This window comes from Leiobunum rupestre, chromosome 6 (assembly GCF_980474605.1).
Source record: "Leiobunum rupestre chromosome 6, qqLeiRupe1.1.hap1, whole genome shotgun sequence".
Classification (NCBI taxonomy): domain Eukaryota; kingdom Metazoa; phylum Arthropoda; class Arachnida; order Opiliones; family Sclerosomatidae; genus Leiobunum; species Leiobunum rupestre.
Genome location: NC_143389.1, coordinates 64,695,572 through 64,720,464, shown reverse-complemented (window position 1 = coordinate 64,720,464; position 24,893 = coordinate 64,695,572). Strand labels below are relative to the sequence as shown.

General features: G+C 39.5%; 2 protein-coding genes and 1 non-coding gene across 4 annotated transcripts in view; 1 reads left to right on the top strand and 2 right to left on the bottom strand.

Moving 5' to 3' along the window:
• The window catches only part of LOC149942979 (endoplasmic reticulum-Golgi intermediate compartment protein 3), a 53,676-nt gene that overhangs the window by 15,281 nt on the left and 13,502 nt on the right, over window positions 1-24,893 (bottom strand). For both annotated transcript variants that reach the window (XM_090178893.1, XM_090178894.1), the window contains exons 7-9: window positions 8,519-8,576; window positions 6,197-6,228; window positions 4,455-4,551 (exon numbers count right to left, since the gene is read on the bottom strand). In XM_090178893.1, the coding sequence (XP_090035019.1) occupies window positions 4,455-4,551; window positions 6,197-6,228; window positions 8,519-8,576 (187 nt within the window). The remainder of the gene's footprint in view (window positions 1-4,454; window positions 4,552-6,196; window positions 6,229-8,518; window positions 8,577-24,893) is intronic.
• On the top strand, window positions 68-1,688 carry LOC149942980 (reactive oxygen species modulator 1). The gene is made up of 3 exons (XM_090178896.1): window positions 68-324; window positions 1,312-1,448; window positions 1,501-1,688. Exons 2-3 carry the CDS (start codon window positions 1,315-1,317, stop codon window positions 1,607-1,609), a joined length of 243 nt encoding a protein of 80 aa, XP_090035022.1. The 5' UTR covers window positions 68-324; window positions 1,312-1,314; the 3' UTR covers window positions 1,610-1,688.
• TRNAP-CGG (transfer RNA proline (anticodon CGG)) lies at window positions 97-168 on the bottom strand. The gene has a single exon. It is a non-coding gene; the product is annotated as a tRNA-Pro (tRNA).

Below are 24,893 nucleotides of genomic sequence, written 5' to 3'. Positions count from 1 at the left end.
AAGTATTTAGAAATAGATATTAACGTAAAACAATATAATAAATAAATAAAATGAAAACGACTTTAAGGGATAAAACGTACTAAAAATATTGGCAGAGGGCTCAGCCGGGATTTGAACCCGGGACCTCTCGCACCCGAAGCGAGAATCATACCCCTAGACCACTGAGCCGACGTATTTTTCACTCCTTAATTCCAAGATTTCACCCTGATCTAGCAACTTTGGATTTTGTCAAAATTTCGACTGCTGCATGTTCAACTGCTTTATCGGCTCAACGGCCTCACTGATTGATTCCTCTTTTCTAATCTTTAATATACAAAAAAGCCGGTAAGTAGGCTTAGCTAAACTTTCCATTATAAACAATTCAAGCTTACAGGATAGAAATATATTTGAAACCGTTTGAAGTATACTGCAAATTTATTTATTTAATTCATTCATTAAGGTTAGGCCTAATTTTGCATTGCTCATGCATACATGGCACAATGTGCAACATGCAAAAGAATTGATTTGGAAATTTTTTTCATAACATAACATCAATTTTAGTGACTGCCTAGATCTTCATATCAGTTGATACATTATTTTCCTGTTGAACATACTCATGACAACCATAACATTTGGTGGGGAACTCAAAATTAATTGTTACACTTCAATTTTATTACATAAACTTATACGACGTTCCAAGGCTGTACTGTAGCCTATCCCAAAAAATGTTAGATCTATAAGTAACGTTAAGTACAGTACCGCCTAGAACAAAGTTCACTAAGCGAGCACTTGCTTAAAGCGAAACGGGGGTCTGGCAGCAGCCCTAGCTCATGTTTCCCCCCATAAGCGCCGCTTTAAGCGAGCGCTAGCTTAGTGAACTTTGTTCTAGGTGGTACTGTATTTGAAAGTAGATTCGAGTATCAAATTATTTCTCATTAAAAATTTGAAGATATTGATTAAAATGTTTCTCAGTAAAAAGATATTGATTAAAATGTTTCTCTGTAAAAAGATATTGATTAAAATGTTTCTCGTAAAATAGAAAATCAGTAATTAAATTGGTACAGTCGATATATCGTCGGTAATATCGGATGATATATCGCTCGATACCGATAATAAGAAAAACAGGTTGATATATCGGTGCATCCCTAGTTCCTATGCAGCACTGAAAGTAATTTAATATTAGACTTTTTTTTATAATCAGCTGGTTTTTTTTAAAACAATTAAAATATTGTAGTATTCTATTCTTCACTAACCATATTGTAATGTAACTATTCTATAAAAGTATTAAAAGGTATAGTTTTCTGTATTTTTAATGGAATTTTATCTATTCAGATAATGCCTATTCCAGTTCAAAGTGGCAGTTTGCAAAGAGGGCCAAGCTGTTGGGATAGAGTTAAAATGGGATTCACAATTGGATTTTGTGTAGGAATGGCATCTGGAGCTCTTTTTGGAGGGTTTTCTGCACTTAGGTAGATTTTGCCATTATTATAAAAACAATTTTAGTTCAAATCTTTTTTTTAGGTATGGCATGCGAGGAAGAGAATTGATTCAAAATATAGGGAAAGTGATGTTGCAAGGTGGAGGTACTTTTGGAACATTTATGTCCATTGGAACAGCTATTCGGTGTTAAATTACAACCAAACAACTATTACTACTGCTTTAGAATTATGTAAATTTGAAAATAAATATTTAATACATTTTTATTTAAATTAGTCTAAGAACAAATATAAAGCAAGCTGACAAAATCTGCATGCCTTAAAAAGTATCAAACATGGCAGTGTCTCAAAAAAAAACCTAAACCGAGATAAAATTGCGGATTGTGAAAGAAAGTTTTTCATTATCATGCAATGAATTTGGTGGTGGAGGAATTGAGGTAAAGCGCCACAACCAGGGGCGTGCCACACACGGGGGCAGCGGGGGCGTCTTGCCAGGGTTCGTACGGAACCTGGATAAGTCAGGGATTTTCAAATTGGGGGGAATGAAATAATATCGTAAAAATCTCTTGGATTTTATTAGTTAACAAACTATGCATTGCAGAGAAAATGAAGTATCTTCTTGGGCGCTAATGTTTGGCACCTTTTCCCGAGAAAGGAGAGAGACGCTCTCAATTAAGTTTGTACATTTAGCTATGAAATAATTAAAATTACCAGGAATAACCTGGATAAGTCTGGGATTAGAAATCCAAAAATTTCGTACAAACTCTCCTTACCCGCCCCCCCACTTCTATTTTACAGAGGGAGTGCTGCCCCCATTTTTGATTGGTTTTCTTTCTACCTTTTTTTCGGACGCAGCCTATTTAACAAGGCACATGCTTACAATATTGTTTTTGCTCCCACTCTCCCATAAAAACTTTGCCACGCCCCTGGCTACAACACCATCTTCAGAGTACTTAATTAGTAAAAATTTGTGGCAGAGTTGAAATTTAAAATAAAAAAATATGTTCTAAAAATTAATTGGAGGAGTGATTTGGCTGAGATTTTGGGGCATACCTTACTGACCTATACATTAATTTAAATAGGGATGCACCGATATGGGTACAGCCTATATATTGGCTATTTGTGGCCAATAATATCGAACGATATATAAGGCCAATATTAACAAAGTTATCTATCATAACAGTAGTGTATATGATAAAATCATGATAAAAGAGAATTCAGTACACTGTCATACCATTTTATTCTAATTTTTCATGAAAAAATGTTTGCAAGAGCATATATGATTATGTTTCTTTTCATTTTACTTGATACATGATTTCAATCACAAATCGAATATTGTTTGTTTTTTATTTGTTTACACTCTTAACCCCCTTTCTATAAAAAGGTATGATCTAGCTTCTGAAATCTGGAGTCCGTGGCGCTGCCAATCAAATAAATAGGGATGCACCGATATATCGGCTAATTTTTCAAATATCGGTATCGGCCAATATCGGCTTAAGCGAGGCCGATATTAGCCGATACTTCTGGTATTAGAAAAATATTTTCAGGAAAAACTTTAAAAAAAGGCGATACTCAACTAACTAATTAATGGAAAACATTTATTGCCACAACCTTAAAAAGGCCAGTTGATCGCTGTTGTAGGAAATAATTATTCGTGTCCAAAACAGTCAGGAATCATAAGTGGTTTTTCGACTCCAAAAGCCATAGATCATATCATTTTTTAACAGGTGGTTACGAGAGTAAACAAAAAAGCATAATATTGTGATAGGTAACTTTGTTAATATCGGCCGATATATCGGCTATCCTAGGCCGATATATCGGCTGTACCCATATCGGTGCATCCCTACAAATAAAATATTATAATTAGTTAATCGAGAATTTTCCTATTTATAAATGTTTTCCTGAAAATATTTTACTAATACCGGTACCGACCAATATCGGCTTCGCTTAAGCCTGATATTGACCGATACCGGTATTAGAATAATAGTACGATATATCAATTTAAACTTGATGTAAAAAGTAATAATAATTTTACTTCCATCTGCAGTAGGAGTAATAAAATCATTTCTCCTGTAGCTGTGATAGTATTGCGATAGTAGACAATGTACTGCCCATTTTTAGTCCCAGTAGTCAATGACTCCTAAACAATCAGATAGGTGGATCCCTAGGAGTCACAATAACTACTAAATTAAATAACACTGTCCAGCCCCTGATTTTGTTGGGTGGTGAAATGCAAAATGTACATTTCGTTTTAGGTATTGAGGATGTGCAAATGGGTCTGAAAATCACTGCGCGTGGTGGCCTAAAGTAGTATAAAACACGCCCTTGAGAATAGTCCTTTATTGAGGCTGTTCAAAATTAATTAACAATGTTCTGCTAGTTAACTTAATTTACAAAACTATAGTTTTCCCATTTTGACCAATTTGTCATAATTGTCTTGTAGCAAAGGGTATGTAAGACTACATCAATGGTAAAGTGGTACTGGTTTTTCAGGAGTCACATTTTTGAGTGCCATCCTCTCAATGTGCTCTGTTTCAATGGTGGAAGTCACTCAGTGTTCCCTCAGAGGTGCGCATGCACACAACCTTTGAGGGTAGCGCTTAGAGGAAGAAATGGTGCTCACATAATAAAATTTCCAATTTTCAATTAGTCGCATGTTGTTTTCCACTGGCATACAAAGTATTTAGTTTTCACATAGCTGGTACAGAAAATTAGAGGTTTTATATACTCTTTGCTTGAAGCTATTGTGCCAAAGTAAAATTTATATTGAGCCAAGAATATAGCTCTTTATCTTTTCAATAACTTTGAAAGGTTTTCATAAAATTTCCTCTGTAACCCACTTTAATAATAATAATCAGCTAGTCTAACACCTCTTCTATATCGTCTCCAGATAAGATAAGGCTGATCCAAAAACCCTACTTTCTATATGGCACTTCTCTAATGATTATATAAGTACAAACTGACAATAATTATTAGTCAAAAGAAATAACCTTCTGGCACTGTATTTGTTAAAAAATGAATTTTGAATAATTTTTTTACCTTGATCAGCTACTTGGTGCATTCCATCTAAAGTATTGGTTTTCCCAGGAATATTTCGTCCAAAACTCAAATGACGAATTCGATGAGTGGTATTAAACTGATATAAATATAATATAGTGCTATTAGCTCAAGGATTTAAATGGTATTAAACAAAAACTTTGAGTTTACAGTAAGATTATAAATATTGACAGTGAAAGCTGAAATATGTACAGGTATGTTTTACATAAGTCAAGATACCCTAAAAGTGATAAATTAAAGGGAATATAACATTTACGCATTCTTTATGGAAGACCCCTAACAATTTGAACAAGAATTCACTAACTAACATCCGAAATATCTAAAGTCATATAATGGAGAGGCTAATATTGGAAGTGTTTAAATAAATTGTTTTGCTATATATGCAGTGTTGTAACCCAGAAATAATAATAAATGCCAATTAACCTGGTATAAAATATACTTCTATTAACAAAAGAATTATATAACTTTTAACTTTTATGACATTTCTTGAAGCTCAAAGTTTGTTTAAAGGGCAACAAAAGTAGTTTAAGGAAAATTAAGTGGCAGAATCTACTCAAATTACACCGTGACATTGAGGAAAATGTGGCTTGATCTAGTTCAACTAAAATTCACACATAACACTAAAGGTACTAGCTTCAGTGCAATTTGACCAGGTTCTTACACGTAGTTTTCCCACGTAATTTTTGTTGCCCTTTAATGTTTAATTTACAAATCAATAAAAGTTAAAGTAAGCATGATATAAGGAACCAATGTTTATATCTTTAGTGCAGAGTGGGCTGCATAATTACAGCACTGCTACTTGTGTAGTGATTGTAAGACTATAGGTCACTAACTAATTTATACTATGTTGGACTGACCCTTTTAATGTATTTCTAGTTACATATACGCCTATATTAAAAGGGTAAAAATGTCGATCCACCCAGCGAAATGAAAGGCTATTGAGCAACTGCTGACTCGTTACACGTTGTCTTAAAACGCAGACGATTTTAAACCAAAAACACAAAACTACACAAAAAATAAAATTTGTCTTCATATAAATATAGCCATAAAAGCCATTGCATTTTGTGAAAGGACAACAACGACGTTTGTAAAAAAAAATCATTGAATTATCTGAGTTCAATAACTTTATCGTTTGCTCATCTGCAATCACAATCAAAACATAATTGATATATAACTTTACTTGGAATACGTGTAGAAGTTTCAAGATTCCATGAAATTTCTTCACAAGATGCTTACCAAGAACACTGATTTTCAATTTGTGCATAATCAATGTATGTAGACACAAATTATTTCAAAATAAAATAAATCCTTTACACTTTGAAAATTGGTTACCATCACCCCACATGGCTTCGCAATATGAATGATATAGTTGTTTCTCTACAATAAAATTCACTATCTCTGTAGTTCAATAAAAACCTAGAACCTTTCCCTTTTTATAGTATATATGGATAGACATATCACTTGCAAAACCAATAGGTGAATATTTTTTGCCTGCCTGTGGCTATTTATTTTCAATTATGAGATACACTTTTGGTGGAATTGAATGAGGGATTTAATTCATCTGATTACAATTTTTATTAAATACCAGTCATTTCTCACTATTTGTGAATTTCTGTGATTTCCTTATGATTTGTACATGACTACCAACTGGTAGTTAATTGGTGCTGGTAGATTGGATAGGCAAAATATATTCACATACTTTTATATGTATAAAATTTTCTTACCTGGGTTGAAGTAAAAGGTTGAAGATCATGTACTGTAAAAAAATATATTTTTAGTAATAAATACTTAGGAGCATAATAATAATAATAAAGCTTTATTCCCATTTTGAATTTCAGTTTTACAAGGGAGTCAACCCCACATCAAAAATTTTAAATTAAGGATTAACATTAAAATCTTACAACTATGGGTAATTATTTCTGAAATCATCAGACTTTGCTGCATGATAGTAACAGATTTTAACCAAACTTTTTTGTGGGTTAATCTATCTCTACAATGAAGATTTCCGAAGTTTACCGGGAAAATTTAAATTTTTTTAAAAGTTATTTGTTTCTGAAATTTGAGTTTTTTGGCTTATTGACATTTAGTTTAATATCGCGTTCGCTAAAGGTTTGAAAGACATAAAAAGGGTATCTTAAGGTAAAACTGTACACTGAAACAGAATTTGAAATCTTTAATTTAATTTGCTATACATTTTGATGTACGAGCCAAAACATGGGATGACACTTAATATTATCACGATGTAAATCTACATAGATTTACATCGTGATAATATTAAACTGACTCTCGTTGTGAAGAATCATTTTTGGAAGTTAAAATCTGCGATGAAACATCGCATCCACAATTTGGGGCCGTAAGTTATATTTCGGAGTTGTTAGAGAAACAAATGAATGCAGAGAATCACTTTTAGTTTATTCACCCCCACGGAATATCGAGCTCTTACAACTGGCCAAATAGAAAAGATGAACACTGGATTTCGGAATTTGAAATTCTTTGTGTAGTTAAAAGTCCCACATCATCAAGGGGAAGACATTACTATTTTGCGAACGAATGTTTGAAAAAGGCCAAAGAACCGTTCTTACAAATGGAATAAATTGCATAGAAATTGTTTAATATATCCATTAGTATTTTTTTTATATTACTTCAAAAAAATTGCAATAAATAATTGGTCAAAAATGAGAAAAATTTAATTTTTATTTTATATAGAAATAATGCTTAGACCAAAACGATATTTTACAAGAACGTTTCTGTGTATAAGATGATGCACTGAAAAAGTCTTCTTGATATTGGAGGTGTGCTGCCTAGTGAGTAAAATTTTAAGTGTCACCCCACGTTTTGGCTCGTATATCAAAATGTATAGCAGATAAAATGAAATAGATTTCAAATTATGTGGCAGCGTACAGATTTACCTTAGGATACCCTTTTTTATGTTTTCCAACCTTCAGCGAATGCGATATTAAACTAAATGTCAATAACATACATCAAAATTAAGCCAAAAACTCAAATTTCAGAAAAACATAACTTTTAAATTTTTTTAAATTTTTCCGGTAAACTTTGGAAATCTTCATTGTAGAGGTAGATGAACCCAAAAAAAAGTTTGGTTAAAATCATGCAGCAAAGTCTGATGATTTCAGAAATAATAACTCTGTCTATACTAAATACACCATAAATTATGGCTAGTCATTCATTTTTGTTACAATTTCTCTACATTTAGATTTAAAAGTAGAGTAAGACATATTTGTTTTAAGGCTCATTTGATAAATTGTTCCATAATTCCACACCGATTCCTCAATAAAGATGCTTTTATTATTATTATTATTCTTAGGTTTTGATTACTAAATTTGTTATGCTTAATAAACACTGCAAAGTTATTAACACTTCCTCTAGTGCTATAACCATGGAAATTATCACTCGCACATATTATTGATATATACACCGGAGCTTTTCCGTGGTATGCACTGTACATCAACAGTAACAATGAAAAATAGTAATATTGCTTTAAAGTTAACCTAAATACTACCTCTTGAATGCAATGATATAATGTAACAAAAACACATGGATCCACCGAAATTCCTTATGAAAAATTATGCTTAGAGTTCTGCTATCAAATACACCCAAGGACTTCCTAATCTTAACAGTAAATAACTGTAGTAATCAATATTAGCAGCAGTCTAAAATGAATTGCATAAGTTTGTTTTTCTGCATTAGTATCTCATCTACATTAATCTTAATTAAGCTACTGATTAATTATATAAATTTCTTATATGGTTCGGTTCACAGCAACACACTTTTGGTATGAATGCTAAAATCACTCATCAGTTCTCTTAAAAAATGTTTCTTCAATAACATTTTCAGAACAATAAAAATATCATTTGAATTATTTGCAATAAAATTAAATGCAAACAAACTTGGCACTTTGAAAAAGTAACAATTCCAAAGAACTCTACTCTGCCCAAAAAATTCCGTGCCTTGTAAAACATTATGGCAATTGCCTAAATGTGTTTAGTTTGTGACTGCCTCTTAAATTGATGATGTATGAAACTTACTGTGTGCATGATGTTGAGAAAAGCTTCTGCCAGGAGCAATATGAAAATTCCCAGCAACCTATAATTACGTTATATTAGCATTAATATTTATAAGTAATGAGATTTACAGCAGAAAACTAATTTCTTCCTTTTTCCTACATTACTTAGTCTGTCAATGTCATATCAAAAAGATTAGATTTGTTTACACTGTAAAATTCATGACCAATACAACTATTTTGAAGCTTACCTAGCCTAGTTTGGTGTAAGGTATCGTGCTGAGGGGTGAATGGTACCGGGAAAGCGTAAATACGGTATCATGAACGATCCCCTCGGGAAACCAGGCGAAACCCCGTTGTAATTAGCCCTCCGCCCGACAGAGGATTAAGGGCGGTGACCTTCTACTTTCCTCTTTTCTCGTGGGACCAAAATGGATGCACAACAATATAAACAAAAAAAACAAACACCGGGCAAGGGTTTGAAAGAACCCAGCCTTAAGCAAGGGGAGGATTCGAAAGGACCCAACCCAAAGCAGGGGGAGGGTTTGAAAGGACCCAACCCAAAACAAGGGGAGGGCTCGAAAGAACCCACCCTTAAGCTAGAGGGACTCTCCCCAAATAGAACCCGGCCTAGCCTTCAAGGGTCTGCCACTGGCAAGACCCAGCTGGCGAAGCAAGGGATCGATGGGGAAGTGCCCCTCAATAAAAACCAAAAGAGGAATCGACGCAGCCGTGAAAAGCAAAGGTCAGGGGAGGTCTCCAATAAGGAAGACCCTCCTCCTACGCAAGGCAAGAGACCAAGGGGGGACGAAACTCCGGACTCCCAGTCTCAGGTCTCCAAAAGGTCTAAGGTCCACGACTAGACCTATAGTAAGACCTTAAACTCTATAAAGATGGCCATCACTATTGATGGCTATCCCATGAAGACCATCTCTGAAGAAGAGATGGGCACCATCCAGCGAAGGATTCTGAAGAGGATAGATGGGATACCCTTGGGGGACCCTCTACCTTGATTCTGGAGTTTTAAGCTGGAAGGAGGCGCAGTACACTACCTGTGTAAGGATGTGTCTACTGCAGAGTGGTTGGGAAGGAGTTTGACCAGAAGGAATTGGTTCCTGGTGGGTCATTACTTTCAGTAATGAAGGTAACAGACCTGCCGAAACCATTCAAGGTCGCCTTCCGCACCATGGATGTGTATACGAAGGACGCTAATGTCCTTCTACGCAGACTCAAGACTTTCAACAGCGCGTTGAATACGCAATGCTGGAAGATAGTCAACAAGTCTGAGGTTCCGACTGCCATCCGCTGGATTTTTCAGATGGATGGAGAGTCAGTTAAGGCTTGGACAGGGGTTTCTTCAAGATACTCTTTGATCCAAGCACGGGCAGCTCGAAGGACCTGACCAACCTGGAGGGCTCTTCACCGAATAGGGAACAATCTGAGGTCTCGGAGATGGAAGACGAGATTCTAGCCATTGGGGAATCTGGAGAGGAAACTCTCGCAGAGGACCTTAAGGCTATTGACTTGTCAGATATCGACGAGATCAAGGAGGATGCTCATATGGAGGGAGCAACAGGGGGGCAGGCTGGGGACGCTAGTCGGGCCGGTGGGAGTGATGTGGCCTCCACATCTTCCACTGGGTACGGCTTGGCAGAACTGGCCAGCAACCAAGTTAACCCCACCCAAACATGAGTTTGAAGGTGCTGCAGATCAATCTGCACCACTGTAAGGCAGCCTCTGCTGTACTCTGCAGAAGGTTTGCCAAGGAGAGCTTCGACGTCGCTCTCATACAGGAGCCATGGACTGCCAATGGAAAGATACTTGGTCTCCAAAATGCAGGTAATATATTCTATGATTATAACTCTGCTACACCCAGGGCTTGTGCACTGATACGCAAGGGCATTCATGCCCTTTCGCTCTCAATGTACACCTCCAGGGATATTGCCACGGTAAAACTCATCACGGATGGTGGTGGAGAGGTTACTATTGCATCGGCATAGCTACCGTACGACGATGCTTTACCCCGCCCTCGCAGGGGATGGCCAAATTGGTCAACTACTGTGAGAGTTCGGGGAGGAGGCTGGTCATCGGTTTACGAAATCTGGGGCAGCTCAGACTGCAACCAGCGTGGTAAAGACTTAATGGAATATCTGGTTAGTACCAGACTTCACATTCTGAATAGGAACAATGTACCAACTTTTGATACTTCTAACAGAAGTGAGGTCATTGATCTCACACTGTGTACAGCGAATGTCGCAGATAAAATCAAGAACTGGCATGTGTCTAACGAACCGTCTTTGTCGGATCACAGACACATTTGCTTAAATATTCTGGTCAAACCTGTATGGGCTTGTACCGCTATTCGTAACCCTAGGGGCACAGATTGGTCCGGTTACAGGGAAGACTTAAGCTTCTTCCTTAAGGGTGATAAGCCAAGGCTGTCATAGGTGTTGGATTTTGGTTTGGCTGTTGATCGCGTTCAACAGTCCATTATCGACTCCTATCACCGCAATTGTCCAGCAAAGCCTGCCAACTGGCCAAGGTTAGTGCCTTGGTGGAACAACGAGATTGGCAGGCTGCACAAAGAAACTCGTAGGCTCTTCAATAGGCAAAGAAGGGGGGTGATTGGGATGCCCATAAACGCACCCTCACCACCTACCACAAGTCTATCCGCGATGCCAAGAAGGCTTCGTGGAGGGACTTCTGTGATAACATAGCGGATGTTCCCAGTACGGCCAAATTAATGAAAATTCTGGCACATGATAATACTAAGCATCTTGACACCATTAAGTTGAAAGATGGTAGTTTTTCCACGTCCGGTAAGGATACTCTGACACATATGCTAGATGTACACTTTCCGGACTCTAAGCTCACCAGCAATGGTGGCAATGGCACTCGCCCTTTGAGGATCAATCGAACCAAAAGGGATGATTGGGAAGTGGCGAATAAGGTCGTCACGCATTCTAGACTTATATGGGCTGTAAAGTCATTTAAACCCTATAAGTCCCCGGGACCGGATGGGATTTTTCCTATCCTCTTACAGGAGGGCAGTGATATTCGATGCCCTCTGCTGCTGAGAATCTACAGGGCTTGTATTGCTCTAGGGCATTTACCTAGCACCTGGAAGCTGTCTCAAGCAATCTTCATACCCAAACCTGGTAAATCTGATTACCTGGAAGCTAATTAGGCGTTTAGGCCAATTAGTCTTACCTCTTTTCTCCTAAAAATTCTGGAGAAAATGGTGGACAACTATATTAGAGAGGAGATTCTTTGCAACTTTCCTCTGTCGGACAGGTCTACTGAGACCGCCCTAGATGGTATCAGCAGCTGCCTAGAGAAGGCAATTGAGCACAAGGAGATTGCGCTAGCAGTTTTTCTTGATATTGAGAGAGCCTTTGATAAGGTCTCCAGCGCAGTTAAACCAAGGCTGCGAAAAGGTTTGGTATCAATGACACATTTGGATCAAATCTATGTTAACGGACCGCAAAGTGACATCCTCCTTGCTGGGCGACTCCCTTATGGTCTCCACCAGTCGTGGTTGCCCACAGGGGGGGTTCTTTCTCCCCTTCTGTGGTGCCTGGTGGTGGATGAACTTGTTCGGAGGTTGAACAGGGGAGGATGCCGCTGTTACGGTTACGCTGATGATATTGCTATCATCATTACTGGGAAATTTCTGGTAACAGTGAAGGACGTAATGAGGAGGGCCCTAGCATCAGTTGAGAGCTGGTGCAGAGAGGTCAACCTCATGGTTAATCCTAATAAAACTGTCTTGGTTCCTTTTACTCGTAAAAGGATAAAAGGCATGTTCGAGGGTATTTCCTTATTTGGAAAGGACCTAGTGGAGAGCACCGAGGTGAAGTACCTCGGGGTTATCCTGGATAGCAAACTAACATGGAAGCCACACCTTGACTATATAGTCAAGAAGGGCAAAATGTTATTTTGGAGAACTAGAAGTGCAGTTAGCAAGACCTGGGGCCTAAGCCCCAGAGCTGTGCACTGGCTGTACACCATGATCATCAGACCTATCCTGTCTTATGCAGCTGTGGTCTGGTGGCCAAGAGTTACTTTAAGGACTGTGCAGTTTGATCTGCGCACTCTACAAAGGCTGGCTTGTGTCGGCATTACAGGAGCCATGAGAACAGCCCCTCTTCCTCTCCACCTTTTTATTGAGGAAGCTGCCTTTTTAGGTGCCTATAGGCTTAACCAAAATGGCTGGTGGAAGGCTAATAATTGGGAGCAAAGCCACACCAAGCTTTATCGGGATATTTCCAATCAGATTCCGATTCTGACAATGGGTTCTGATATGATGGTTACTAAACTTCACTTTAGTAAACCTTTTGAGGTCAACTTCCCTAGCCGTGCGGAGTGGAGTAACATGACCCTCGGTGCCAGAGGAGAGATCATCTGGTTCACTGATGGGTCTAAGGCCCACTATGGCACTGGTGCGGGGATGTATTGCCTTACTAATAATTTTGGCTCTTATGAAAGCCTAGGGATACACGCTAGTGTATTCCAGGCGGAAATTTTTGCCATTTGCTCCTGTGTTGCTTACTGTTTACATCAGGGGTATCAAGGGAAGGTTATCCAGATTTATTCTTATAGCCAGGCCGCTCTTAGAGCTCTCAGCCAGTATAGTATTATTTCTAAACTGGTTCTTAGCTGCTTAGATTTCCTCTGTGCTCTTGGGTTGCATAATAAAGTTCAACTTTGTTGGGTACCTGGGCATAAGGGGCATCTTGGGAACGAAAGGGCCGACGCCTTGGCCAAGGAGGGTGCGAGGGCTGGGTTCATTGGACCAGAACCTGCTCTCCCCATCTCCCGGGGACTTGTGCGCGGCTTGATCTCCAAGTTTATGTCAGATCGTCAACTCAGACAATGGTCTGAGATTGAGGGTCAAAGGCAGGCCAAAGAGTTTACTCTTGGCCCTTCTAGGGAGAGAGCCAGAGAATTACTCTCGCTCTCTAGGGCTAGTATTAGGATTGTTATTGGCTGCCATCTGAACAGACATTTAACTCTCATTGGGGTCAGTGATGACCCGATTTGCAGAGCTTGTCTAGCTGAGGAGGAAACTGCCTCACATGTACTCTGTAGCTGCGATTACTATGCAGCCCAGAGGTTTGAGCATTTGGGTATGCATCGGTTGGAGACGTATGACGTCTCTAATATCACGGCCGGGCAGATTTTAAGCTTTATGTCGGCAATAGGACTTATTTAAGTCACCCAGTTTGGGGATGCACAATGGACCTTAGGTCGAAGTGTTTGGCTTGCCACCCCACTCAATAATAATAATACCTAGCCTAGTACCACCATGGAAGAAGTAGAGAAGGAACGGCGGCCTCATGTTAAAAAACCTGTCGCAAAAAGCTTTAGAAATTCTCCTTTTTGTTCATTCCTCCCATGCGTACTATTTTTAAAATTTTAATGGATATTTTTTCATGTGTAAGGCTTAGGTACTTTAGGGCAAATTAAATTGCTGATTTAACTTTTAATTATAATTTTTGGGAAAAACTGTTGCTACAAAGGGTGTAAAAACGATTCGAGATTAAGCAATCAAGATTATATGAATGGAATATAGCGAGTCTTTTTAATTAAATCCGTGGTTAAATCGGTCCTACCACATGCTTTAATCCATAGTTTGCAATTCTCATATTTCGTTTTAGGTTTAGGGAATGTTAAAAAGGAAACGTTCTTCATATAAGGTTTTTGTAAAACTTACTGCTATTTTTACAACCCGTGTAACAACATTTTTTATAGTTTACCATTGTAGATTCATAAGCTTAACTTAAAACTATTTAAAAAAATGTAAATAAATTAGGCCTATGTGCCTTGTGAATCTCAACACAAACACATGGAAGATATATTGTAATGTTTACAGTTGACTAGACTCCGCCTCGTGACGTGGTGCGCGTCGAATAATGTGCATTAAGGACGGAGTGCCCTAACCAAAAGGGGGTTGAAATGAGGGAAGACAACAACATTTTCGGTACAGGCTTTCCTATTCTGGCCGCCTTTCCTTCTCTACTTCTTCCATGGTACCACCTAGGGATCTACCATTGGAAATCAACAGCACTAGTTCAATTTCTGTGATTCTCATTAAAATCAACAAATATTATATTCACATTTAGTTCATATTTTATAGTAAAACATGGGGTGACCCAGGGCAGCGTCATGGGGCCACTCCTGTTCAATGTATACATTATATGGATCTACACAAGAGCCTCACTCACTCTTTAGCTAATGAATACGCCAACGACAATGCCATCTCATCGGCTATTACTGACTTAACTACATTAATCTCTAATGGTGAAAGTGATTTACTCTCCCTTGAACAGGCCTTGATTAATAAACGCCTATGCCTCAACAAAGAAAAAACAAAAATGATGCTCTTCTCCCCTAACTGCGAAAAGGCTGCTGCTGCTAGTGCCATTACCTCTATATGTAATGGTACCATCGTTAGGATAAACATCTTTAAATATCTTGGTGTATATTTCGAAGAATCTTTAGATTGGCACCCAAATATACAGTACATCATCAGCAAAGTCAAGAGTAGGCTTTGGCTTATGAAACTGCTCCAAAGTCATATCTTTAATATTTAATACCTTCATTAAACCGATTATTGACTATGGCATTATTTTCTATGCGTCGGCTACTAAATCAGTTTGTATTTAGTTTGTATACACATTATTATTTGATATTGAGTTGGTATTAAGTAGGCTCAAGTTGTCAGCATATTTCAAGTTACTATTAAAGGGGTAATAAGTTGTTATTCAGTTGGTAGGAAAATACTGCTTTTGCTAAGTTTATAATTAGTTTGTTTTTAGTAGTCAGGAAATTACATAATATTTTTAAGTTGGTTTTTAGATGTTTCCCTAGTAGGATTTAAGTTGCTTTTAAGTAGTTAAGTGTAAATGTTGATTCTGGTTTAGTTGGAAATAAGTTGATTAATAAAGAGGATTTAGTTATTTTTAAGTAGGCATTTGTCCCAAATACAAACTGAAAACCAAGTTGAAAAACAAGTTGTCATAAGTGGTTTTTAGCCAACTTATTTTTTGGTAAGGGTAGCATACTGCTCGCGTTAATTCTGTTGATTTTTCTTATTTTCATAACCTCTTATATTTACAGTTAAAAACAATCAAGTCCCTCAATATGTCTTGGATAAATTCCCCCCCCTCTCCCCATAATATTAATACGCGGGGTGCTAATGATAACTTTTACATTGGATTTTTTTTTAAAACGTTTGGATCAAGCTAGACTCCTTAAAGTGTCAAAGTAATAGGCTCTCAAAACTGGAATAAACTCCCGAATCTTTTAAAAAACGTAGATAGTATTAATCTTTTTAAAAATTTTATCACCACTCATTATTTGACTTATATTAACTCGTCATTATGGTGATCTCCACAGTAACGTCTTTTCTTCATTTTTAATCTGCTTCTAGAACTTTCTTTTTTTCTTAATTTAATTTAATTATTGTGTAACTGGACTCTTATGTAGGGCATATTTGTAGATATAAATAATACAAACGAGATAAAACCAAGTTAGTTTTATTACAAACGGAGAACAACTGAGAATATAAATGTATAGCAACCTTCGCTTTACATAGCAAAACAACGTGAGTTAAAAAAACAATATATACATAAAGTACAGTTAGCGGGTTAAGATTACTCGATACCTCCTGGGCAGATATAAGCTGAACAGATAGACGTCGGACTATTCCAACAGTACACTTATAAGATGTTCCAATAAATCTACTATTATTATTATATACTGTAAATAGTTTTTTGATCAGTTTTAATTTAGACATTAACATCATTATTTGCGTGACTGATGTCAGTTTTATTTATATCAGAAAGAATTCACTTTAAAGGGCTTACTATACAGGGTGTCTTAATTTGATCGGCCCAGGCGTTTTTCTCAAAAACTATAGTTGCTAGAAATGTGAAATTATCAGGATATACTTTCTCGGGGAGGACCCTTTTCTTTTGGAATTTTCAGAAAAATCGTGAAATTTTTCACTGTTTTGAAATTTTTATTTTTTGAACGATAGGTGGTAGACGAAAATTTTCAATCAACAAGTTGTAGAGCGTACTCGAAAACCTTTAATGAAATTGGTTTGGTCAAAAACGGAAATTTTTCATTGAAATAATACGTCATGAAAAAACAAGTTGGTACTACCCAAAAAGGTTTACGTTTCATGAAAAAGAAAGTTAGAGAAACCTATCTAATTTGAAATTATAGTATGTTTGTAAAGATAAAAAAAGGACTTTTTTTAAGCCCAATCATTTTAAATAATATTTTAGAGAAAATACAATTTACATAGTAGAATTCCAGAATTTAAATAAGGTTCAATAATTCTAACGTCTGCTGCAATACAAATCCGGGCGCGATGAAGCATATTTTGAAACGAAGCACGGATTATCTCGGGAGTTACGAGTTGGAACGCTGCGATGATTCTCTGCCGTATATCTTCGTCGTTAGTGACAAGCGTTTTATACACTTCCTCTTTGACGAATCCCCACAGGAAAAAGTCCGGCGGTGCGAAATCTGGGGACCTCGGAAGCCATCGTACTAGACCGTTCTTGCCTATCCATCGCCCAGGGAACTCGTTGTTAAGGTACTGCACGACGTGTCTTTCTTGGTGGGCAGGTGCACCGTCATGCTGGAACCAAAGGCGTGGGACGTCGACTAATCCCTTACCAAAAAATAAGTTGGCTAAAAACCACTTACGACAACTTGTATTTCAACTTGGTTTTCAGTTTGTATTTGGGACAAATGCCTACTTGAAAATAACTTAAATCCTCTTTATTAATCAACTTATTTCCAACTAAACCAGAATCAACATTTACATTTAACTACTTAAAAGCAACTTAAATCCTACTAGGGAAACATCTAAAAACCAACTTGAAAATATTGTAATTTCCTGACTACTAAAAACCAACTAATTATAAACTTAGCAAAAGCAGTATTTTGCTACCAACTGAATAACAACTTATTACCCCTTTAATAGTAACTTGAAATATGCTGACAACTTGAGCCTACTTAATACCAACTCAATAACAACTAATAATGTTGTAACCGGCTTCTACCCTTATTTACAAATATTTAAACGGATAACGAAGCCAACGGTTACAGTTATAGTTTAGACCCGTAAAATCTATTGTTAGGCCTACCGAAAGCAATGACAATGGATTGAATGGAATAATTATTTTTATTCGTGGCAATTAATAGAAATTAAGACAGAAAGAAAACTTACAATGCAGTCCAGGCCATCTAATTCTAATTGTTCGCTTTTTATCATTTTCCCTTTTAACGTTAGAGATAATTATTGAAAGTCGAGAAAATGAGTCCTGTTGGATTTACAAAGGCAGGGAAAAAATTGTCCTCTCTCTCTTTAGATTGGCCGGACTCAAGTTTTTATATTGAAAAACAAAAGTAAAAAAACTAATTTGTCACACGTGACCAAAGTACGTTTGTTTTCCGTGTCGGAAAAAATATGAAAGGGAGAGAGACTGCAACGAGGCGGGCGACATCTGTCGGTGTCGGCCGACCCGTTGCAATGTGTATACAAACTAAATGCAAACTGAAATCCAACTTATTTTTTGGTAAGGGATGGCACATCTTCCAACTCGTCTGCGACTTCATTTTGTAGAAAGGCCAGGTAGTTCTGCTCATTGAGTCGACGCGGAGGAAAAAATGGCCAAATAACGCGATCTCCCAGAAGACCAGCCCAGACGTTTAAACGGAATTGTACCTGATTGTGGTGAGGAAATCCCCAGTGCGGATTTTCATCACTCCACATGTGGTTATTTTGGCTGTTAAATGGGCCGTCTCTCCCAAAGGAGCACTGTTAAACACATAACAATAAAAACGCCCAAGGTGCTGTTAAATTGTCAAGGTTTATTAAATTGATAAACCTTGACAATTTAACAGCACCTTGGGCGTTTTTATTGTTATGTGTTTAACAATTGGTAGCAGAACGTGGTTCCCGAGGTGACGTAACAGTTTAAAGCACACCACAGCACATTGCCGATTTACACCAAGGCTTCAGAACGGCAAGTTGTAGACCTAAGCCTAATGGGCCGAGTTTTGAATAAACCAAGATGGAGGGTAGCTCAGAATTAAGGAAGGCTATGGATTTTGAGAGATTAAATGAAGATAACTATAATACCTGGAAATTTAATATGAGAATGGCTTTATCTACTGCAGGGTTATTTGGTCTAGTAAATGGAAATGAAAAATCGCCAGATCCCAAAACGGCAACTAAGGCTGACATGGATAAGCATAATGATAGGGAAGAAAGGGCCTTTGCCAGGATAGCATTATCAGTAGATGAGCCACATCAAAGAGTTATTGAGAATTGTACAAGTGCAGGAGATATTTGGGAGACATTAAGAGATCTTTATCAACCTAAGTCAAGGGTCAGAATTGCTTCCCTGAGAGCTGAATTTATCAATTTAAGATACACACCACCAGAGGCGATGGCTTGTTACATTGCGAGGGTGAATAATACGGCTGGCCAGTTATCACAAGCGGGAAAGACACTGGGCGATGATGAAATCGCATATCAAATGATTTATAAATTACCTCCTGAGTATGATAATGTGGTGAGTCGGGCTTATGCGCTATCAGACACCGAATTTATTCCTTCCAATGTTAAGCGCTTATTGGTTGCTGAGTACGAACGTATAAGAAGAGGAGAAATAGATGAGGGAAAGGGAGATAAACATATGGTTGTAAAAGCTTATTCTTCCAGACATGAGAAGCAGACAAGGGAGGACTTGAAGAAAACATATTGTAAGCCAGTGTATAAATCAAGCGATAACCAACCCTCGAATAATGCTTGTTATACCTGTGGAAAAGATGGGCATTTCTCCCGAGATTGCAGATTCAAGAAGAAAATGAATAAAGGAAGAAATGATAGACAACAACAACAGAACAACTCTGGTGTACAGAAGGGGAGAGTTTTCCATTCAATGTTTTCTTCAGCATTCTCATTGACAGCATCTGCAGAAGAGTTATCTTGGACATTTGATAGTGGGGCAACTCACCATTTCACTTTTCATAAGGAATGGTTGTACAACTATCGAGAAATAAGCGTACCTATAGATATTGCTCAAGGGGTTGCGCAAGCAGTAGGTGTAGGAGATGTTGCTTTGGTCGCTAGGAATAATGGCAGAGAGGAATTGGTGTTCTTACGAGAAGTTATTTATGTACCCAATTATAGGAGAAACTTGTTTGCTGCCCGGCGTATTGATCAGCTGGGATATAAAACCATAATTCAGAAGGGAACTGTACGAATATCAAATAGGAAAGGAAGTGAAGTTATGGTAGCGCATCTGACAAAGAGCAACCTGTATATTATAGATGGGTATGTCAGAGTGGATTTAGTGGAAATACCAACTTTTGAGGAGCGAAGCAGTTTATCGTCAGAGTCACTTTGGCACAAAAGGCTTGGACATCCTAGTCAGCGGAGGTTAATGGACGTGACAAGGAATAACTTGGTAAAGGGAATACCAGCCATTACTATTTCTGGAGGCGAGTTATGCACACCTTGTCAATTGGCTAAATCGACAAGAGCACCATGCAAAGGCATTGATGAGATCAGAACGAAACAGCTACTTCAGTTAGTCCATACCGACGTCTGGGGACCATCTCCAGTCACCTCATTGGGAGGTGCCAGATACTATATCACGTTTATAGATGATTTCTCCCGCAAAGCTACGGTCTATACGATGGTATCGAAAGGTGAAGCGTATGATAAATATTTGACATATAAGGCATGGGCTGAACGACAAACAGGAATGAAGCTAATGAAGCTACGAACTGAAAATGGTCTCGCATACTGCGCGAGTAAGTTTGAGGAATGTTGTATAAAAGATGGGGTACACATTGAGAGAACCAACGTGTATATACCAGCTATGAATGGAGTAGCTGAACGGTACAATAGAACAGTAATGAATGGAGTACGAACCCTATTGGAAGATTCAACATTACCTCAAGCATTCTGGGCAGAGGCATTATATGCATATACCTATCTGTGTAACAGACTACCACATATAAAAGTCAAGGATCAAGTACCAGAAGAAAGATGGACTGGCTATAAACCCTCTGTTCGTCATCTCAGGCAGTATGGTAGTCTCTCATTCGTCTATATTCCCAGTCAGTACCGCAACAAATTATCACGAAGGGCCAAACCAGGTATAATGGTTGGTTATGCGTTTAGGACAAAAGTGTACCGTATATGGTTACCACACGAACATAAGATAATAGAATCGAAGCATGTTAGATTTGACGAAACCAAGATTGGCCCAAAGAATGTAAATGGGTTCCCTTCCATAAACTGCAACCTTGTACCTCTTCGTGGTGGAAGGGAGTAACAGGTGGAGGGGCAACCCTTCATGCTGGCCAACTAAGGCTCTGCTTCTTCCTTAAGCTAAGGTGGGTGGTATCGTGCTGAGGGCTGAGTGGTACCGGGGAAGCGAAATTACGGTATCGTGAACGATCCCCTCGGGGAACCAGGCGACACCCCGTTGTATTTTAGCCTTCCGCCCGGACAGAGGATTAAGGGCGGTGACCTTCTACTTTCCTCTTTTCTCGTGGGATCTTTTATGAATTCCAATAACAAAAAACAAAACAAAAAACCATCGGGCAAGGGTCTGTCTTTGACAGCACCCTGCTCTAGCCAGGGGAAGGGTGTATCTCAGGATACTACCCTCCCTTCCACAAGTTCAGGTCGTGGGTCTGTCGTGGAGGATACCGAGTCCATGGTGCTAGGGTCTGCCTCTGGCAGTACCCAGCATCAGAAGCCGGAGTCTACCAAAGACAGTACCCCGACGGAGGGAAGCAAGGTAAGTGCTTCCAATGCTCGTACTCGCAAGAGGAACAGGCGTCGTAAGACAAACAAGAAGGTGGCAGACGACTCTCCAAAGGGTAACTCCTCTTCTAACAAGAGAACAAGGGAGTCAGATCAAGACTCTCCTAGCTCTCAACAACAGGCTGCCAAGAAGTCCAAACCACTAACCTTCAGTGAAGCTGTGGGTTCGATGCGGATGGCCATCATTAAAGAAGGCTTTCCCTCGAACGGCTTAACCGAGGCAGAAATGGGCACCATCCAGCGTGGAGTTCTGGAGAGGATTGACGGGATACCTTCGGGTAACCCTCTTCCTCAATTCCTGCAATTCCAGCTGAAAGGAGGTGCCCTGGTTTACCTGTGTAAGGATGACTTCACAGGTAAATGGTTAAGCCAGGAGTTCGACCGCAACGAACAGGTTCTCCAGGGAACGAAGCTTTTGGTAACAAAAGCCAGTGACCTGCCGAAACCTTTTAAGGTCGCTCTCCGTACAAGGGACGTCTGGACGAAGGACCCTAAAGTGCTCCTCAGGCGTCTTCAAGCCTTCAACGGTGCGCTGAACACCAGCCGCTGGAAGGTGCTGGGCAAATCCGAGGAACCGGCTGCCATCCGTTGGATATTTCTAATGGATGGTGAGTCGGTCAACGCCATCAAAGCGGCAGGATTTGCCGCTCAGACAGGTTTGGATAGGGGTATCTTTAAGATACTCAGTCAACCAAATCAAACCTCAGTCGTAAGTGCTGTAGAGGGTGTGGATAATCCTACACCTATTAATGATTCCAAGTCTAACGACTCGGTAATTTCAGGACTAGAGGACCTAGAGCCTCTGCTCAGCGATTACTCGGAAGGGGATACGCTGACAGAGGACATCAAGAACCTCAGTGTCTCGGACGGTGAAGAGGTCCAAGGCATGGTGGCTCAGCCAGATGGAGCAGTGGTGGGGGAGACTGGTGGTACTAACCTAACCAGCGGGAGTGGTGTGGTTTCCACACCCCCCACTGGAGGGGGCGGTGTCACTGGTCAACCTCCAATCTAGGCCCGTCGCCATGAGCATTAAGGTGGTGCAGATAAATCTTCATCACTGCAAGGCAGCCTCCGCTGTACTTTGTCGAAGGCTTGCTAAGGAGCAAATTGATGTTGCTCTTATTCAGGAGCCTTGGATTGCCAGGGGTAAAATCCTTGGTCTTAATAGTGCAGGTAATATCTATTATGACCATAATTCCGTTTCTCCTAGAGCTTGTATTTTGGTACGCAAGGACATTCATGCCCTTCCGCTCTCAATCTATCACTCTAGGGACACTGCTGTGGTTAAAATCATTTCCCCTTCTGCTGATGGGAATGATGAACTCACGCTGGCTTCTGCTTACTTTCCCTACGATGATGCTCTGCCCCCACCATCACAGGAGGTGACCAATCTGGTCAACCACTGTGAGCGGTCGGGAAAGAAACTCATTATAGGTTGTGATGCAAACGCTCACCATATTATCTGGGGCAGCAGTAACTGCAACGATCGTGGTGATAAACTAATGGAATATGTGGTTAGTACGAAACTCCATATTCTTAATAGGAACAATGAACCAACTTTTGTTACTCGTAACAGAAGTGAGGTCATTGATCTCACGCTGTGCACAGAAAATGTCGCAGCTCTTATTAATGACTGGCATGTGTCTAGTGAACCATCACTGTCGGATCACAGACACATTTGCTATACAGTCAGGATGAAAGTGGTTCAGGTTTGTACCGAACTTCGTAATCCCAGGCGAACTAATTGGCCTGGTTTTAGGGATGATCTAAATCTTCATCTGAAGGATGATAAGCCTAGGCTGTCATCGGTGCTGGATTTTGATTTGGCTGTTGATCGCATGCAACATGCCATTATCGACTCCTACCACCGTAACTGTCCGGTGAAGTCTGCCAACCAGCCAAGGCTAGTTCCTTGGTGGAACCTTGAGATTGGCAGGCTTCGCAAAGAGTCTAGGAGGCTCTTTAACAAAGCTAAGAGGTCGGGTGACTGGGTTGCCTACAAGCAAACCCTCACTGCGTACCATAAGGCCATCCGCGAGGCCAAGAGGGACTCGTGGAGGAATTTCTGTGAGAATATCTCTGATATTCCTAGTACGGCAAAGTTAATGAAAATTATGGCCAACGATAAGACTAAACATCTTGCCACTATCAAGTTGAAAGATGGCAGTCATTCTTCGTCGGGTAAGGAGACTCTAACTCATATGTTAGATGTACACTTTCCCGACTCCAGAATTACAAACAGTACTGATTCTGACCCCCTTCCTATTAGGATTGCACGTACCAAAAGGGAGGACTGGGCGGTGGCGAATAAAATTGTCACGCACTCGAGACTTATTTGGGCTATAAAGTCTTTTAAGCCCTATAAGTCTCCGGGGCCGGATGGGATACTTCCCATTCTGTTGCAGGAGGGCATTGACGTTGTCTGCCCAATGCTGAGTAGAATCTATAGGGCTTGTATTGCCCTTGGATATATTCCTAGCACCTGGAAGCTTTCTAGGGTGATCTTTATTCCGAAGCCAGGGAAATCTAACTATCTCGAGGCTAAGGCTTTTAGACCAATCAGTTTGACTTTTTTTTTCTAAAGATTTTGGAGAAATTGGTAGACAACTATATTAGGGGAGAGGTTATTTCTCATACACCTCTCTCGACGGCTCAGTATGCCTACCAAAAAGGCAAATCTACTGAGACTGCCCTTCATGGCATAACCAATTGCATTGAAAGGGCTATTAACTTTAAGGAAATAGCATTAGCTGTGTTCCTTGATATTGAGGGCGCCTTTGATAAGGTGTCCAGCGCAGTCATCATGAAGGCTGCTAAGCGCTTTGGCATTAATGACACTCTGTGTCTCTGGCTCAAAGCTATGCTGACGAATCGTGTGGTGGTATCCTCCCTGCTCGGTGAATCCCTTATGATCTCCACCAGCCGTGGTTGCCCGCAAGGTGGTGTTCTATCACCTCTGCTGTGGTGCCTGGTTGTGGATGAGCTTTTGGTGAGGCTAGACAGGGATGGGTGCCGCTGCTTCGGCTATGCCGACGATATCGCCATCATCTTTACGGGAAAATTCCCCAACACTACTAGCGATTTAGGAGAAGGGCTCTTGCATCAGTGGAAAAATGGTGCAGGGAAGTTGGTCTTACGGTTAATCCTAGTAAAACGGTACTTGTTCCTTTTACTCGTAAAAGGCTGCAAAACTCTTTTAATGATATCTCCTTATTTGGGACTATTTTGAGGGAAAGCACGGAGGTGAAGTACCTTGGTGTTATTCTTGACAACAAACTAACGTGGAAGCCTCACCTTGACTGTGTAGTTAAGAAGGCCAAGATGTTACTTTGGAGGACTAGGAGTGCAGTTAGCAGGTCATGGGGGCTTAGCCCTAAAGTGGCCTTCTGGCTGTACACCATGATCATCAGACCACTGCTCTCTTATGCTGCAGTGGTCTGGTGGCCAAGAGTCCGAATTAAGACTGTGCAGAGCGATCTGCGCACCCTACAAAGGCTGGCTTGTGTCAGCATCACAGGAGCTATGAGAA